At 33.6% G+C, this 20,130-nt stretch overlaps 1 protein-coding gene across 2 annotated transcripts in view; it reads left to right on the forward strand.

Moving 5' to 3' along the window:
• The window catches only part of PLPPR5 (phospholipid phosphatase related 5), a 178,837-nt gene extending 158,988 nt beyond the window's left edge, over positions 1–19,849 (forward strand). For both annotated transcript variants that reach the window (XM_051993276.1, XM_051993277.1), the window contains one exon: positions 19,200–19,849. In XM_051993276.1, the coding sequence (XP_051849236.1) occupies positions 19,200–19,232 (33 nt within the window). In that variant the 3' untranslated portion in view covers positions 19,233–19,849. The remainder of the gene's footprint in view (positions 1–19,199) is intronic.
• Positions 19,850–20,130: the final 281 nt, after the last annotated feature.

Below are 20,130 nucleotides of genomic sequence, written 5' to 3' on the forward strand. Positions count from 1 at the left end.
GTTACCTGATAGGAAAACTATCAGGTTGTGCCTCCTCCCATAATCCAGTGAAATGTATCCAGATTAATCTTTCGTTTCCAGATTATTATTCCCATTTCCTTTATAATTCTGGAATCAGTTTGGAGGATTTATGTTTTCATTTCTTTCTTCCCCTATATTTATACACACACATACACAGACAGCCTTAGTGCAATGCCCATAAACTACACGTGGATATGAAATAAATAGCTGTTGATTTTAATTTTTTGCTTGTTTACTGACATTTCACACTCTACCAATTTGATTTATCATAAGTTTTAGCTTGGTTTTTTTTTCTTACTCTGAATTCCAGGAATTCCTGGGAGAGAAAACACACCAGAATCTCTGAAAACATCTAGTATTATTCAGCAAGATATTGATTACCTCACAGGTTTCATAGGAATATTAAATAGTGAAGTGTTGCTACTTAATCCACTACTTAATATTTCACCCTCATCAAGACCCCTGCCTGCAAGTAAAGCTGTTTAGCTGAGATAGTGACTTCAGAAGATCCTTTCTTTTGAAGTGCAGGGTTATTTGCTATGCCCAACTTCAGCTGTGATATTCTACCAGAAAATGTCTGAGCACAAGAAATAAATAGACAGGAATGAATGCCCCAAATTATACATTGAGATTGTGTGTGCATGAGTATCTATGATATATGGAGAATACTGGGATACAGTTTGCCTTGAAAAGAAAGAAAAGGTTGTCCCAACAATAAAAAACAGCCATTTAAATGAAATGATGAGAAATAATAAAACAACATTCAGTAGATTGAGGCTTTTGATTGAGGAGATATGAATAGTGGAATAAATTAGAGTCATCTCCTGAGTCTGTGTGAGAGCCCTCTTGTCACTGTCAGAAATGAATGAATCAGAGAGGTTCTGACAGTAAAGTGTCATGTACTCTATGCCTTTGATGGAAGAAAAAGAAAAGTTTAGGCAAATAGGGTCCATAAATTTTGGCAGCCTCATGAATGTCTCTCTGGGTTCTAAACTTAGAAGAGTTTATTTTCATTCCTTATCAAAGTAATTCAGGGGGAGGGAGACACAGCTATTAGAGGAAATCCTTAAATGTTGACTAATCTGCTCCATGATACATGATTGATAATGAAGCAACAGGTGTGGGTGATGAAACTATTTCTAAATCTGTACTTTTCCTTTGGCTAAAAGAAGCTTCTAACTTATAAAGAGATATCTACAAAAAATATCATAGATATATCATTGCTATGCATCTAAATTAAATAAATTGATCTGTAATTGCTTCTCTCATGGGTCATATTTATATTGATTTAACTAAAATTATATTTTAAAGGCAAGAGAAGTTACTAGAATATATTCTCACATCTATTTCTTACTAGACAATTTAAAAGAATAAACACATTGCTAAGAGATGGCTTTGGCAAGGAATACTATTAGTTTAGACAACTAGATGATCCAGTCCAAAAAGAAATCAGTTCAATATAGTGTGCATAACATCTTTAAATATCCTTATTGTCAACATTCTAGTATCCGTCCTTATTTGTTATCATTCTTTCCCAATTCATACACAATCTTGAATTCCATCTCTGTAACCCAACTGTGATAGATAAAATCAGACAAATTCTTTTGGATAATTTTTATTTTAATAGTAGTTTATTTTTCCAAATTCATGCAAAGATAGTTTTCAACATTCATCTTTGCAAAGCCTTGTTTCAAATTTTTCTCACTTTCATCACTTCTCTGCCTTCCCCAAGAAAGCAAACAATCTGATATAGGTTAAACAAGTGCAATTCTTCTAAACATATTTGCATATTCATCATGCTGTGCAAAAAAAAAAAATCAAATCAAAGGGAAAAACATAAGAAAGCAAAAAAAAAAACAAGCAAACAATAACAAGAAAAAAGGTGAAAATCATATGCTTTGATCCACATTCATTCATCATAGTTCTCTCTCTGTAGATGGCACTTTCCATCTCAAGTTTATTGGAATTGCCTTGAATCATCTCACTTTTAAATAGAATCAAGTCCATCAAGATGTTGTTGCTGTGTACAATGCTCTCTAGATTCTGCCCACTTCACTTAGCATCAGTTCATGTAAGTCTTCCCAGATATTTCTGAAATCAGCCTGCTCCTCATTTCTTAAGTCTGACCTTATCTTGCTGGCACTTTCACAGATAGCCACAGCAAGCTACCTGAAATCTCACCCCCATTGTTCTCATTCCCTATAATGTGTTGTTTTTCATTTTATTAAAGAAAATAAGTTATTGAGGGAAGGGGATTATATTTGTATCCCTAGTGCTTAACATAAAGCTTGGCTCATAAGTACTTAAATAAATGATTGTTCTATCCATCATCTTTGTTAACTTATCTATTGATCCTTCTTTGTGTTATAGAAAGATTAATGTAGAATGTGAGCTCCATTAGGGAAGAAACAGTTTGGAGATTTTTTTTGCTTTTTCTTGCCTTTCTTTGCTTCCCCAGTAGTTAGTACAGTAGTACAAAAGTAACACTTATAAATGCCTATTGACTGACTGATGGATAGATGTTATTGAGCTGACCATAGAGTGAAGAAGAAGTTAAGGGTTTGAGTCTGATAGATACTAATTATGTTACTGTGGGTTAAATGAGACACCTAGGTGATATGATAGGTAAAGCATTGATTTTGGAGTTATGAAGATCAGAATTCAAATCCAGCCTCAGCTGGGTTTGTCACTCAATTACTTTCTGTCTCAATTTCTACCATTGTAAAATAGGGAATAACACCTCCCTCCCAAGGTTGTTGTAAGGATCAGATGAAATAATATTTTAAGTTCTTAGCATGCTCAATAAATGCTTATTGCCCTTCCATTCCTAAATGAACTAATGTTTCTATCTCAGGCAACTCTCTTAGACTGGAAGTTCCCGTGTTTGTGTTTTATACAAAGACTTCCACATATAGATGAAATTGCAGATCAAAACTTTTGCAAAAAGGAAAAAAATTCTCATCATCTTTAGCTTGACTTCCAAAAATGAATTATTTAGTTGGCAATACACATATTGCCTCTCTCTGAGGTTTTTATACACATTTAATTTAATTAATTTCTCTGGGATGGATCATCAAGATGACTGGATAATAATACTTCATATTACCAGAAAGAAACTAGTAAAAAATAAAAATGTGCAAGCATGAAGGAGACCAAAAAATGTCTCTTCTTAAAGATTCTGATTCATTGTTTTTCTTGGTAACTTAAGAATTTGGGATTTGAAGCATATTTTTCAAGTGAAGGATTCTGTAATATAATTTTAAGAAAATTCATTAGGCTCCTCCTTGATTGGATATTTTAACCAGCTTTTGAATTAGATCAGGGAATGAATTTTGGGATTGTGTGAATGACAGCCTCTTATATTATGAGCTATTAGAAAGTGCTAAACCATAAGCACAGTCAATTTGGCTAGAAGAGGGCAAGTTCCAATTTATCCTCATATCCACATTGCCAGATGGCATTCATTTATAATGGCTCAGAAGACTAGTATCATGAAATTTGGGATTATATTCTGATTAACTGAAAGACAAAAACAAATAATTTGAGTATTTCCCATTGTACTTATCCATATCCTACCCATTATTCACAGAAGTCCTCTGAAGCCTTGATAGTGACCATACACAAATAAAGGACAATTTCTAAAAATGTTTTAAGCTAGAAAGGCTTTTGTTATAATCCCACTGATGGTATTTTCTCTGTAAGGAATAGCCCAAGTATACATTGACACTGATTACTAACTAATTAGTTTTTTGGTCACAGTAACTCATGAAGCAGATGAAAATACACATTGGCTTTTCATCTTTTTTTAGGCAAATTATGTTTCAGCAGTGACAGTGGCAGAGTGGTTAGAAAGAGAGTCCAAGAGTCAGGGGTCATGCTATGTTTTGATCATCAATATACAACAGTTTAAAGGTTGAAATGTAAAATGTAAAATTTTTCTTTAACCATTAATAAACTGATCAGTGACTAAACTCTATATTTGCATCCCAATATGAATTCAATTCAAAGAGTAATCATTAATGGATCAATTTCATCTTGAACAGAAGATTCTAGTGGAGTATTTCTAGAATATGCTGTTGGTCTTATGGCGTTCAAGGTATTCAATATTTTGTTTTGTAAATAACTTGGACAAAAATATAGACTATGAGCTTGAAAATGTATGGATTATATGAATATAGATTAATAGCCAGTCAGTTAATCAAAGAATATTTGTTAAGTACCTATGGTATTTCAGACAAGTCGAAAAAAAGAATTCCTATTCCAAGGCCCTTACTATTGTAATGGGGGAGAAAAAAATGTGTATACATATTTATGTATGTATAGAAATATATTTGTATATATATATATATATATATATACATAAATATATATGCCTGTATGAACATACATGCATATCACATGCTAGGTAATATTCCTATCATGCTCTGCAAAACAATTTGCATATATTAAATCATTTAATTGTCACAACAACTTGTGAGGTCAGGACTACTATTATTCTCATTTTGCAGAGAAAGAAGCTGACTGTATATGAGATGTAACTTATCTAGGGTTAAACACCTGATAAATATCTGAAACAGAATTGAGACTCAGGCCTTCCTTACCCTCAGTCCAGAAATCTATGGTATTTAACTGCCTCCAGAAAACTGAGTGTTAGGATCCATAATGTTCTTAACAGGTTCAAAGTTTAGACAAAATCTAATAAGTGAAATTTAGTTAAAAGACAAAGTCCTATAATCAGGTTTCAAAAAAGTAAACTTTCAAGGACTTATCCAGAGGCAGAGTTAGGCAACAAGCTGAATAAGGAAAGTAATAATCCTACTATATTCTTCCCTGGTCAAACCATATAAATATCATTTTCCATTCTGAGCACCACATTTTAGGGTGTTCATTGGCACTAGAAGAGTAAAATTGATAGAAAATAGCCAAGAGATGAAGAAAACTGGAGGAAAGTGGAAACCAGGACAAAGGAGCCTAAGTTAAAGAAGTTTTGCTTGGAAAAATAAAGATTCAGGAGACATAATGATAACTGTTTTCATGTAGTTGAAAGGGTATCATTCAAAGGAATAATTGCATATGCTTTTTTTGGCCCAGACAACAGATCTAGTGATAAATATGTAGAGCCTTCATTTAAATTCATTGACAAAAACAAAAAAAAAAAACAAAAAACATCATTAACAATTAAAGCTGTCAAAAAGTAGAATGAGCTGGCTAAGTAGGAAGGAAGGCCATTCTAACTTGATGTGTTTAAGAAGCCTGATTATGTTATAGAGGAGGTTTATTGGATGAGTTAACATCTAAGACACAATCGACTTTGAAATATTGTGATTATGTGTAGCAGCTAAATGAATAGATATTTACCTGTGTTTTCTCAGAGAAGTGAATAAAGCAATGAGATAATTGGCTTCATTCCATTTCATGGGTCAGTTTGCCTTGCAGAGTTCCTGAGCATAGACCAGACAGTTAAAATGAAAATATTGGAAGATACATGAATATTTGTTGTATGAGTAGACTCTCAAAACTATTTCAGTATATATCTTAGTACTTACTAGCTTTAATCTGAATGTAGAAATAGCACTCAGAATAACAAATTTGGGAAATTGCCTGAATGCAAAAGAATGACTAGAGAATCCTGAAGGAGACATTTTCAGGGATTTATTTTTTTAAGATAGCTCAAAAGAAGAAACAAAGATAGTAGAATTATCAACAACAACAACAAAGATAATCAAGAATGCATCAGTAACTGCTGACCTATGTCCTGCTCTCTTTTATCTATAAAATAACACATTAAGGAATCCTATGAGAGTATCAAAAGCTTGTCTTCCCCCAGCAAATAAATAATCAAAGGATATGAAAAACAGAATAATTCTTCAAAAATAATTATGAACTATTAGCAACAATATGAAAAAGAATTCCAAATCTCTAATAAAAGAAATGCAAGGCAAAATAATCTAATTATTATCCAATTCTTGGCAACATTTGGCAAAGGGACAAAAGAAGGAAATAGTGTTGAAGTGGATTCTTAAAGACAAGCATAACAATGGTGGGAGAGGAGCTGCAATTCAGTGAAAAAAATTCTCGAGAGAATATATTTTTAATAAATTATAACCAAAATAAAAAATCTGATCAGTAAACATCAGCTCTCGGGTAGAATTCCTGAAACTTTAAAGGATGATGTAGCAGCTCATTCAAAGAAGAAATGCCAAAACTTGAAAACTATTCTGGGAGAAGCAGTCAAGTTATTTTTAATGAGATTTAAGTTTCTCAAATTTCACAACAATAACCACATTCAGTAATCATCATCAATAATCATAAAAATAAAAGAGAATTAAAGGTTTAATATTTAAAATTATAAGGTACTTCTGAATTCTGAGATTTTATACTATAAAATTATATTTATTGACCCTTTGAAAATGAGAATTTTATTTAGAAAGCATTTTAGTAGCTTCATTACAGAGGCAAAAATAGTTACTCAATCTAAATCAATTTCAGACACTCAGTCTAACTCATTTGATATAGAGAATTTTAAATCTATACAGTTATTTCCCACAAGCATTTGAGTAAGCTAGCTGCCTGGATTATAATGAAACTCTATTCACTGATAACAACCAAATTTGAATTATGTTTTAGAAAATGACAAAAATCCATAAGTTCATACTTTTTTACCCATATATCCTACTTCTGGGCATATTCTCCAGAGGTTAAAGACAGGAAAAAAGTTCCTATAAACACCAAAATATCCATAGCAACAATTTTAAGGTAGCAAATAATTAGAGGCAAATGCTCATTGATTAGAGAATGGCTAAGCAAATTGTAATGTATGATTGGAGACTGAGAAAATCATAATGCATGAATATGATGGAATTTTGTTGCTCAATAAGAAATGACAGTAACAAAAAAATACCAAGAATATGGAAAGATGCTGATGACTATTGTCCTTCTTGTTCAAAGAGGATCAAAATGACATCACTATGTCAGGTTAAAAATACGACTATGACTGATCAAATCAATACAAACTAGGAAGGTCCTATGATAGGTTATATACAAACAATTCATATGCACATTGGAAAAGGAGCTCTCCCTAAATTTGGATGTTTCATGTCTCTTTTGAGCTACCGCAATTTTGCTTTGCTCACTGAGCACAATGTTTGATGCAGAAATAGCATGCTGGGCAGTCCCATGTCAGTATCTCTAATGTCTCCCAATTGATTCCAAAGTTCTTCAAAGACATTGGGAATGTCCTTGTATCACTTCTGACTTCCATGTGAGCACTTGCCTTGTGTGAGTTTTCTGTAAAAACAGTCTGTTAGGCAAATTCCTATTTGTCATTTGAACAATATGGCCAACCTATTTGGAGTTACACTCAATGCAATAGAATTGGAATAGTAGGTATTTCAGCTCAAAAAAAATCCTCAATATTCAAAATCTTATCTTGCCAGGTGATCTTCAGGATCTTCCTAATTCAAATGGAAATGATTCGGTTTCCTAGCATGGCATTAGTATACTGTCACAGGTATACAACAGTGAGGCCGGAACAATGGCTCTGTAGACCATCAGTTTAATAGATAGTCTAATACCTTTTTTTTCTCACACTTTCATTTGAAGCCTCCTATACACTGAGCTAACTCTGGATGTCTGTGTGTGTGCGTGTGTGAACCTCATCATTTATGTGTATGTTCTTAGAAAGCATGCTGCAAAGGTAAGTGAATTGTACTGCGGCATTCAAAATTTTTCCATCTGCTGTAGCTGATGGTCCTACATATGGATGGCTGGTAGAGAACCTCTGTTTTCTTGGTATTAATTGGCAGTCCAAAATTAACACAAGAGGCAGAGAATCAATCCATATTCTGTTGGATCTCAACTTCAGAAATCACATTGAGTGCACAATCATCTGTGAACAAAAAGTCATATACTAATTTTTCCTTTACTTTAGTCCTGGCTTAAAGACTTTTTAAATTAAATAATTTATTATTAATGTGGTAGCTGACCTGATGCCATTTTCATCCCTGTTGAAGGCATTTGAAAGCATTACTGAAATATTATGCTAAAAATCATGAGAGCAATCACATAGTCCTGCTTCACTCTACTGGTGACTGGGAAAGTAGGTGAGCATTGTCTATTATCCAGAACCATGCAAGCATGCTATCATGGGACTGGCAAATAATACTGATTAACTTCTCCAGAGAAACGAATTTTGCCACGATCTTCCATGAAGCCCTCATGACTGGCAGTATGAAAAAACTTGGTCAGATTGACAAATTGTGTACAGAGCTGTGTTCTGCTCCTGCCATTTCTCCTGTAGTTGTTGGACAGCAAACACCATTCAACAATTGCTTGATCCAGCTTCCCTCACACATACATACAATACATACACACACAGAGAAAGAGAAGCCTTCTTGGACAAATCATAAGGTTTAGATCTCAAAGAGACTGTAAAAGGCCCTTCAGATCCAACTCTCATTTTATGGGTGAGGAAAGAGAAGTCTAGAGAGAGTAAATGAGTTATTCATATAGTTAATATATATCTGAGGCAGAATTTTAACTCAGGTCTTGCCAACTCTAAGTCCAGGTGCTATCCATTACGAAGTGTTGCCTCTTGAGGGTTCTGTTTCATCATCTGGAAATGATGGGATTGGTCTACATCAGGGCCCCTTTTCTCCCAAGAAATTATTACATGACTCAGGGTATATAGATATACAAAATAAGCATACAAATCAAATATTTACTAATAATAAATCATAGTTTCACAACCCCGAAATTCAGTTATAAGACCACAGTTTAAGAAATTGAGGTCTAGATGACTCATTAGCCCCCCCTCCCCATTTTAAAGCTATGATCTTATGTTCCCAAGTGGCACCAACCTTCCTGTTTTCTGTCTTCAATTATTTGAAGCATGATCTTAAGGAAGAAAGATTAGTTTTATGTTGCTTATCTACAAAGATCAGAACTAGTAATTATACAAGAAATTTGCAAGGCAGATTTAGACTTGATAAAAGAATAAGGGAGAGGATTGTACCTTACCCACCTCAATTAATGTAATGAGTTCAAATTCATAATGAAATTTAAATTAGATGGCTTAAACTCTGCAATAGCTTTACAAAGTGTGAATGTAATTAAGTCAAGATGGGAAGAGCTGATTGGCCAACTTAACCAGCTAGCCGTGTCTCTGGGGGCTTTAAATAGCTAGAAAAACGTGGACAATCTGACAGTAGAGAAATCCAGAGTTGAGGATACCATTACAAGAGTTGGATTGAGTTCTCCTACATAAGAGGGAAATCACCCTAACCATTAGCACTGTACAAAGTACCTTAGGAGATAATGCCTTTTCTTATATTCAAGCTATTTCTTGAAATGGATTAAAATCCTGCCTCTAATACTTATCAGTTTTGTGGCCCTGGTTAAATCAGCTGACCCTTAAGCAGGAGATACTAGTTAAGCAGGAGTTAACAACCAACTGGGGGCTTGAAGGAAGGAGGAATCTCATCACATACTTTTATAATTAAATTGTGTTATTAACACTTTGTTGACCACTTTTTAAAGTCTGAAAAAATCAACAAAATTTTTTGTTTAAAAAGTCTTGATTTGTATGTAGCATTTGCTGATTTCCAAGGTATAAATGCTCACATTGAGAATTAACTTTATTAGCCTTTCTGAGCTGATTTTAGTTGACTCCAGCATACTTTTTTTTTTCTTTTTTCCTGAGGCAATTGGGGTTAAGTGACTTGCCCAGGGGTCTCACAGCTAGGAAGTGTTACCTGAGACCGGATTTGAACTCTGGTCCTCCTGACTCCAAGGCTGGTGCTCTATCCACTGCGCCACCTAGCTGACCCCTCAGCATACTTTTCTTTTCTACCCTTAGACATATCTTCTAAGCCATAGATAAATCTGGATCTGTGTTTCTGGAAGGAGTCCCCTCCATAACAAAAAATTCACATCGTCTTCCACTTGTCAAGTAGAATGTAAGTTCCTTGAGGGCAAGATCTGCCCCTTATCCTTCTCTCCGCTAGCAACGCCCAATGTGTAACGCAAAATGAACCTTGTATCTTTGTCTATGTTCTTGATGCGTGAATTTCCGGTTCTGTGGCTTTTAGCATCAAGCGAGCAAGCAGAAATTTCGCGCAAGTCCCCTCTTCTATCGCACCCTGGGACGCTGGGAAATAAAACTCATTGGATTGCTGCTGCCAATCACTCCCCCTGCAGGCTGTTTGGTGCAGAAGGCTTTGCATGCAACTATTCACCACTAGGTGGCACTGCTGCCTTGTTAGCCAAAGTTCATGCTCAAGGTTTCCACTTCGACCAAAGTTTGATGAACCTGCTATATTCAGAGCATTGTGCAAAGTAACGAAAGACATCGAAAAATTAAGTAGGAGCAGAAATTTGCTCTTATTGGCAGGCGCTTTCCTCTATTTCCCCAAGCACTTGATGAATCCATCAGGGATCTCAACCCAGGATTCGTTGTTCAACTATTGACCCAATCTCCAGCCTATCCTCTCAGCTCCAGAAGGGGGCCATGACTCGGACAATGAGACATCTTTCCCCATTGTGGTTTTAATATCATAAGTCAGCATGATAAATTAAGAAAATTGGGGGAGGGAGTTTTGTGAAAGTCACAGATGACACAGAAAATGTTTAGAAACTCAGACATGCATAAAATCTATGTATAGTATTGAATATTACAACCTATAACCAAATAGTTAAACCAGATTGTACGATTTGACACTCTCTACAACTTTAAAAAGAAAAAGAAAAAAAATCAGACTTCTCGGGTACAAGGGAAGGACCAAAATGTTTAACTCAGGTTTTCCAGATCAAAGGACCACTGATTCCCTAACCCAGTAATGGGAAAGCAATAGTTGTAAATCAGAAGCCCTTATAGCTATTTGGATTAGAAAGTCTCCTTCTAAACTACCGGAAAGCAGTTGAGTTTGACTTAGCTTTTATATCTTTTCTGAGGGTGAGAGAAAAAGGGGTATGGAAGTGGTTTCCGATCTTAGGTGGGTCTCCCAGGACTCTAGTTTGAACCAGAAAACTTCTGCTGTTGTCCCTAGTCCCTCTGAAAGAGGAGAAAAGAATTGCCTGGTGATAGGAAATGGCCATTTGAAGGCAACGTTCCTTTGAGACCATAATCCTGAGTTGGGGCAAGTCACCCTGCTTTCCTTGGTTTTATTATAATCTCTCAGAATCCTCAGCATTTCACAATTAACCTCTAAGTCCATTCCAGGTTATTACAATAATTACTTTTTTTTTCTAAATACCAAATGTTCTTTTCTTTCCCAATCAATACACCCCTTAAGGAAGTGAGCGTCACAGTGTTCCTTCAGTCTTCTTTCTTTTTCCTGAAAGATACTATGGCAAAACACACACACACACACACACACACACACAGAGAGAGAGATGGGTATGGGGGGAGCAAACAAAAAATTTTAGCTTCAGTTCATTTTTTGTTGGTCAATCATTTCAATCATGTACAAATCTTCATGACCCCATTTGGAGTTTTCTTGGCAAAGATACTGAAATGATTTGCCACTTCCTTGTTCAACTCCTTTTACAGATGAGGAAACTGAGGCAAGCAGGGTTAAGTACTTACTTAAGATCATATAGGATGTTTGGATTTGAACTGAAGTCTTCTGATAAAAGGTCTAACTATGAACTGACTATTTATTAAGTTTTTATTATGTGCTAAAAACCATGATGAGTGCTAAAAAACACAAATCTAAACTCTGGAGAAACTTACTATCCTGAAAGGGAAAAGCATATACACAAATAATTATAATACAAATAATATAATAAAAATAATACAAGAATAAGAACGGTAAGTACAATGGAGAAATCTTGTAAAGAGTTGTGAGAAATTTGAGGAAATTTAAGATTTAGAAATTTAGGATTAGGGAAAGTATATTAAGGAATTCTCAGTAGAAAAGGTGTAATCTAAGTTAATTCTTGGGGGAAAAAAAAAGGAAAGAATTCAAAACACTGAGAATAAGAGAGAAATGACTCTATTCCATGTATGAGAGAAGAAAAGGTACAATAATAAAGGGCCATAAAATTGTGAATGTAAATAATAATCCAGTCATTATGAAACATAAAGCACCAATTGGGGAGTAGCATAGATTAAGCATAGAAAGGCAGGTAGAAACTTGTTTATAAGGTCCTTGAATACTAGGATCAGTAAACAAAGGGATCACCAAAAGCTTTTGATTTTTCATTTATTATTTATCTTTTTAATGTTTTTCTTAACTCCTGTGTTTGAACTTCAAAGTTTCTAAGCAGCTCTAAATTTTTCATCAAGAATAGTTATAAACCTTGTCACCATAATTGCTTTTTAGGGTGGAATTCTCATTCTTCCTGCTACTTCCTGACTTCAGACTTGATATTAGGACTGGACTCTGCACATTTCCATAGGTTTAAATCATATTGTCCAATAAAATGTCTGTTTTGAATTTAAGTATTTACACATTAAACTATGTTGACTTATTTTGGAGAATCCGATCAAGTTCTGCATAGAATTACCCTCTTTATCAGTCTCTATACCCCATATTAAATTAATTAAACTCTTTTGGCTTATGCTTATTATAAGCACTGCAAAATAATATCACCAAATATCTAATAAAATAATGGGTCTTATTATTATATTCAAGGATCTCTAAGAGAAAGATGTTGGCCTGATAAAAATTTCCTTTAATCTATTATTTATCTTTATAATTAGAATGTAATGTCTCTGAGAACAGGGCCTGTTACCTGTGTTTTGTCTTCTTTTCTGCATAAATTACTATTATAGCCATAGTCACCCTATTAGTCATAGTTTTCCTTTACACTTATGTCCCTGGCAAGTACTCTAGATGACAAAATATTTCATAAAGTGTATTGTAGTTGAGCAGAAATATTTTTGTGTTGTTTTTGAGAACACAATGAAACCAAATCTTCCAAATCATCTGCTCTTTCAAGAATGTTGCATTTAATTACAACATTATTCTGCGGTTGATAACCATTTAATACAATTCCATATCATGACAAAATCTGATCCCTGATTATGCTACGGGGCATGGAATGTTTGTTGAATTAATAAAATATAACAGGTATATTTGAATTAATAAAATATAACAGGTATGAGAAGTGTGATGATATTGAATGGCTCTATTTCATATGCTCTGACTACTTAATCTGCCAGAAAGATTTAGCAGAGGCCCTGAATCTGATTGCTTCCCCATGAAGAATTTCAGTTATAATAAGAAAATATTATTAAGGGTTTTTTTTAACCTCTTATCATATTCAGAGTCTTTGAAGTTTCCACAAGCAATATGTCATCTGTGATAAAAGGTGACAAGTGCACCCAAAGTTTAGGGTTGTGAGTGTAGGAGCAGTTTCAATTGTTATAATATTATAAAGATGATGCCATAGATAAATATTGGGTGTTTCTGAGGGGTGATCTTTTAATGTATCAATCAGGGATGCTGTAAATAATACCAATATGATGTGTAATTAATTGTAAGTATATCCATGCCATCTGCTTTTTTTTTTCAGCTTAAAAGTGGAATTGATTTCTGACAGCAGTAATGGAGGCAGTTGGAAGACTAGCCAAACTAAATCTTTTGTCTCACATGACTATGATATAGAAATCTGATTACAATTTCATCCAATGCAAATAATGAGTTAATATTTAAGTATAATTTAATGACTCATAAAATATTGTAGGTATCCCGGACGCAAGATACTGATAATTTTCAAGAAGAAACATCACAGGGAAATTCTTTTAAAGACTGTCTGGCTAGATTCTTCAGCTGGATCACTGGAATAAACCAATTTGAACATCTTCAATTAAGGCAATAAACGTATGTGCGCTAGAGCGCACTAAGTGTGTGGATTGAGTTATAAAGCTAAGGCTAAGAAAGGAAATCACATCCTTCTGTGCAGGTTTAGATTATAGTAAAAGTGTGTCCAGGAAATGGAGTGACAGGAACATTTTCTCCTTCCACTTTTAGCCACACAATTTTATTTCATTTTACCCTGGTGTTTAACTGCTCAAAGGATAGAAGTAAGCATTTCTTCAACATAGTATTTTTCATTTCTGATTGCCTTTAATTATACCTTTTAAAATATTTTTCCCTTATGCTTTAATTCTAATCACTTCCCTAGTGAGTCTTCTTTTCATTTTTCTATTTTTAAAAAATAAAATGAGTGAGAGGCAGATCTTGTCAGATAAAAAACATAGCCAAATTTTCATGGCATAATTAATGTCAGTTTTGTGGTTTTTAAATATGATTTTTAAAACTACAGAGAGTGTGTAAGTTCAGGAAAAGGCAACACAGAATATAAATAAGGAAAAGGAATTTTCATGCACAATCTAGCATTTTTAGAAGATTGACACATTAGAGGATTTGCAATGAGCAATTCTACATGCTAAAGCTATTTTTAACAAAGAAAGTGGTCATTTCCACCCCCAGGATCCCTGCACTCAAGGATTAGGCTTTAGCATTTTGCTTCCCTATTTGCTGTGGATTTGGATGAATTACTCCCAAAGAATGGTTCATTTAAAATATTCTATGGTTCTTTTTATTCAGTTCATGCTCTTTCTTCTCCAGCATGTATAATTGCCTAAATGGACTAATAATTGGTTTTCTTTTTTAACTGTCGAAAATGGTGTCACCATTTACCTTTTGTGTGTCTGATTTAAACATTTCTGCATGAGTTTTTGGTGTGCCTCATATTTGTTTGCATTTTCACAAGGTTTACAATTGCATTCATTGTGTCCTGTATTATGGCTTGCTGAAAAGGGAAGTCTATTGTAAGGCAGCTTATACAAATTTTCGCAGTTGATACTACCTGGAGGATATTTTTTTTAGGAAAGGTAATCTGAAAAGACCAAATGAAATTTTGGCATTGATTTGTTTGAGAAAACCGCTGATAGGCATGTTATTGTTCATACTTTTTTTTTCTTTCTGCACAATTGCCATAAAGCAAAAATATTTCAAATTTGTCATTTCATTCATTTGTTAAAACAAACAAACAAATACATTATTATGCGTGACTTAAAATAACAGCATTTGATATTTAACAAGGACTTTGAGGAGTTTCTAGTTATTCCTCCCATACTCTGTTGAGTGAAAAACCCAAATAAACTATCCCAAGACCAACTGAGAATTAATTTCACTTTTAAAGACATTTACTGTATGAAAAGTGGGCTTAGGGTCAGGATGCATTTGTCTAAATCTCAGCTTTGATGCTTACTAGTTGTATGACCATAGACAAGTCATTTAATATCTGGGCCTTACTTTCCTTATCTGTAAAATCAAGATTATTTTGTCAAGGAAAACCTTTTTTTTACATTTTAGAATGTCAGCAAAATATGTTATTTCATACATTAAGACATATAAACATGTGTATCTCTCTAGGTCAAGTGGACTTCTGAATATGACCCTTTTTCCCATCAGTACTTATGTAATTCAGAAAAATATATAAACATGCTGCTTTACAGCTAATTGTCAATTCATTGGCTTTAGAAATAATGTGTTAGGTTTCAGAGAAAGAAAGAGACTTTCTCATCTGGCAATCATAGCTCTGAGACAAGGCAAATTGTTTTTCTTTTGGTTGACTTTGCAAAAGAATAGAAGAAAGAAAAGAAAAAATAGGTATTTAGGTATAATTTTTCATTTGTACCAAAAATACAGCTTTATTCTAAAATGGAGTTAATTGTGGAAAGAAAAGGAAAATATAGTAATTCTCAGTTGATCTCCAAAAGTCCTTCCAGCTCTCTAAAATGCTTTGATTCTGTGTTTACTAACTGATTATTAACTGATTACAAGTCTGGAATTTCCACTAAGAATTCACTGAAAGGGGAAAAATTCTCATTATGTTTTCTGTAAGAGTGCTCGCTTCGGCAGCACATATACTAAAATGTTTTCTGTAAGAAACCTTTATGTGCTTGAATGACATTAAAATTTCCCTTATTCTAATCTCTTTTAAAAGGAATCACCCCAATTCCATTCATCTGGTTTCATAAACTTTATTTTTTTAGCTTTTGGTTTTTCCAAGTTATGAACTTTCTTTTTAAAAAATATATCCCAAATATAATACTTCCACTAGCTATTATGGAAGGAAAATCATCTGAGAAATGATCTCAGTATATAAGATTGGTTAGCTGAGATTTTGAGCCTAACCCTAAGATTATTTTTCCCAAAGGGAATCTAGGATCTGTGATGTGCAGACTGTCTGGAGAGACAAATGAAAAACCAAGGGGTTTCACTTAACTTATATCCAGAACACATACTTTCCATTTGTTTTTTTTTTAAATACTGAGGTTTTAAAAATGTCACAATTACTGTTTTTATCTCTCTCCATTCTATAGTTATAATAATGATGCATCAGTAGATGTAGACAAAAACATAACAGTATGATCCTTGAGGTTTTTGTTTTTTTAAACCACATTGTTATTTCACAGACTTGTCACTACCCATTGAAACTTGAAAATCTTTATCATATTTGTAAAGAACTCATTATCCCTTTTCTAGATGGATGCAATTTATTGTCCTTCTCCTGCTATGCTGTCCACACTTGTCTTTTTGCAATTTGGTTTGGTTTGGTTTGGTTTTGATCACTTTTTTGATTTATTGAGGTCATTTGGAATTCTAATTCTGTCTTGCAGGGTGCTGGTTGTCCATGCCAGCATGTCATCATCGGCAGCAAACTTAATGAGCATACTCAATACTTCATTACCTAGGTCACTGATGAAAATGCTGATCCTGAGGAGGTGGTGCTATGAAGCAGCACTCATTTATGCTCTGCTCTGTTTTCCTATCTCCCCTCCTGTCCATGATCTTTCCTCTGATATCCTTTATACCTACCCAACTACTCCCAAATTCTTGTGATTCATTATCACACTGCCTAACAAGACAGATTGTATTTTGATTCCAAACATGACCTGTAGGTGATAGTTCCAATTTGATGATAATTTGGGCTAGATAGAGTCAGTATGAAGTCTTTCGCATTCAATTAATCTATCAGGTCTTTCATACACTCATGGGACTACTATTTTGATCTACTAGTTCTTTATGAAGCTACATGTATCTTTTTCTTGAAAGAACTCAGAGAACCTTGCAGATATCTAGTTAGTTTTCTCAGCTTTTTTTCATAAATTATTAACAATAGCACTTATACAAAAAAAATCGATCATCACATTTATGTCAGGAGTTTATGATAGAACCAGGAAAGTTGACTATGTCTTCTCAATCATGGGCTGGATTCTCTACAGAAAAGCAGAAAAATAATTTTCTTCTCTTTGAGTTTAATTAAGTTGCAAAGATTGGATAATAAAAAAAAGATGTTTTGATAGTTGCACATTACAGGTTAAATCTGAACTATAGCACATACTATGTGACAAATCATAATGTCCCAGGCCATATCTTGAAAACTTTCTTACTAAGATCCCAAAAGGGTCTCTTCTTCCCAACTGTGCATCCTAAGATCCTTGACCTTGCCATAGCCTTTTCCTTAGTCTATCAACTGAGCTTTCTTTTGGGTGATGTGTTGTTTCCCACCACTATAATGACAATCCCTTAAAAATAGGGACTGTCTTATCTTACTCTTTATAACCTGGCACTTAGCACAGTGCTTGGCATGAAAAAGTATTTATTAAATTCTTTTCCATTCCATTAAAGTTGAAGAAGCAGTTGCTAATTTGCACTGATAGAGGAATTTCCTCATTGGGAGTTTCCTATGTCAATAAAATCACAGTTCTAGTCTAATATCCATAAGTTTGTTGTGACCATAAGCTACACATTTAACATAATCTTCTAATCCTAAATTACCAATTTATATTGATACAGGAAGTTTTTACACAAGGAGTTTTCTGAAGCAAGAAAATCATAGATCTAGAACTCCCATTCTCCCCTTCACCCAGCTCATTTTTTAAAAATTCAAAAACAATATGTTAAAATTTTTCAGTGTCTTTAATATGTTTAAATGCTTTTCTTTTCTATCTTTTTCTTCAAATGACCCAAATGGAAGACATCATTCTTCTCATGCTGCTTTGATGAAATACTTATTTTTTATGATTTGCAAAAATATGATATGAAAACTATTTGGAGAACCAACATTTATTTTCTCCAAAATTCCATTGTTTCCAGAGTTGCAGGGAACAAATAAAAAGTTTGTCTAATAGTGACTGTAAATTTCTGATTAAATATGTATATATTTAAATTAAATTATTTTAATTAAATATGTATATATGTATTAAATTAAATGTGTATATAAACCTCCTATCTTTGTACCTTGTAAAGAAGGACAAGTTGAATGATTTTCTCTTAACATTGTAGTGACTAAAAGCATTTTCCTGTTTATGGAGTGAACATTTAATTCAAAGGGTAAAAATAATTCAAGAGTCATTAGAGGGAACATCATAAGTTAGCCTTTACAACAGATAACAACTGGTGCTCTATACATAAGGGAGAAAAAAGGACAAAACTTTTATATGTATTGCTAGGGAGGAGGAAAAAGCAAATAATTGGATTCTATTAATTTCATTGCCAAATATATTCTAACAAGCTTTTATTTTAATATTCTAAGAAGTATGATCTAGCTTTGACATATGTGAATCTATGGGGAAATAATTTTAATAATTAGAAAAACCTATAAAGACTCTAAAGAATTTCACATGAGATGTAAACAACTAAAGCTTTGCAAACAAAAAGTCTGACTCTGAATTATGCATCAAAACAAAGTGTGGAGTAGTTTTTTGTCAGTTAGCAAGCATCATTTCAATCCCAGCATTTCCCTACTTCACTCCTTGCCATCTGTCTCACAGGGAGCAATTAATCTTAAAATCCAACATAGAACAACATTAAAATTCTATTAACACTGAAAACCAGTATCAGAAGTTGTCTGGCAGGGCCATTTTCATTCCTCTAGAATTCAATGTTAACTATAAATGGTACTGGTATGGAATATTACTTTATTTTAACAAGTAAAAATAAATTGTTTATAACATATATCACTGATACTAAAATTCCATAGGATTCAATTCTAGGTGCTGATATCTTAACAGTAAATGATCTATGATTTATAAACTATGACCCCTTTTATATTATACTGTCTACTCATGTCTGAGCATTTTAAAAGTTCTAAAACCAAATGCCAAAAAAGCCAATGTTCCCATGATTCTGACTTTGAATTTTCTCTTGTGTTCACAGAACCACATCACGGCCTTCGCAGAAGTCACATGATGTCGAACTGGATGCTTTTTCACTGCACTGGACATCATCCCTTTTCACAGTCCATTCATGAGTCCCAAAGTCTTTTGATAGCAGGATCAGTTTATAAAAATGTCTGGTTGCTGATCATTCATACAATATTGAAGTCTATGTTACCTTTATTTTGAAAAGATGCTCCTTAAGTATTCAGATTTCATGTTATAGTCCCACAAAACCATCTCAACTATGAAAAGCAAACTATATGCTCACCAGATTTGTATGAAAAAAAAAAAAACCATTATACGGGCCTAGTTGAACTTTTCAATAATTTGTGTTATCTAACTCAGCAGTATGCCATATTTAGTTTACAACAGGCTTTCAGAGTCAAAAAGTTTGTGTCTTCCCCCCACTTTTATTCAGCACAGTCATTTGAATTGAAACATTTCTGTGTGTAAAATTTCTTTTTTAAAATATGTTATATATTCAAATAACATTTGCACATTATATTATAGTACACTTCACTTAAAATACCATTCCTCCTGAACATTCTCAGACTGGTGCTCCTGCTTTTGAAGGGAAAATGCCCATTTTTTACTGTAATGAGTAATGTATCATAATTAAAATATATTTATTTGGATTTTTCCTGATAATTGTGGTTGAAATGTTGAACTGTAGGGTTTGTTTGGATGCAGATTGTATGTAGGATAGTTGAAATAAGAATATAAAACAGTGATGACTTTTACTGGCCAATACTGTGTGGGTAGCAGTATCTCAGAGTAGGTTAAAGGCCTGATCCTGTACATTGACCATTCAAAGTTCCTGTGTAATTTAAATGGAAAATAGGTACACAATTGTATATCATTGAAGTTATATGAAAGCCACAAAGGTGGTTATCATTTTATCTTGACATATATCTTGTGTTTTGAGCAAG

Source organism: Antechinus flavipes, chromosome 4, assembly GCF_016432865.1.
Source record: "Antechinus flavipes isolate AdamAnt ecotype Samford, QLD, Australia chromosome 4, AdamAnt_v2, whole genome shotgun sequence".
NCBI lineage: Eukaryota > Metazoa > Chordata > Mammalia > Dasyuromorphia > Dasyuridae > Antechinus > Antechinus flavipes.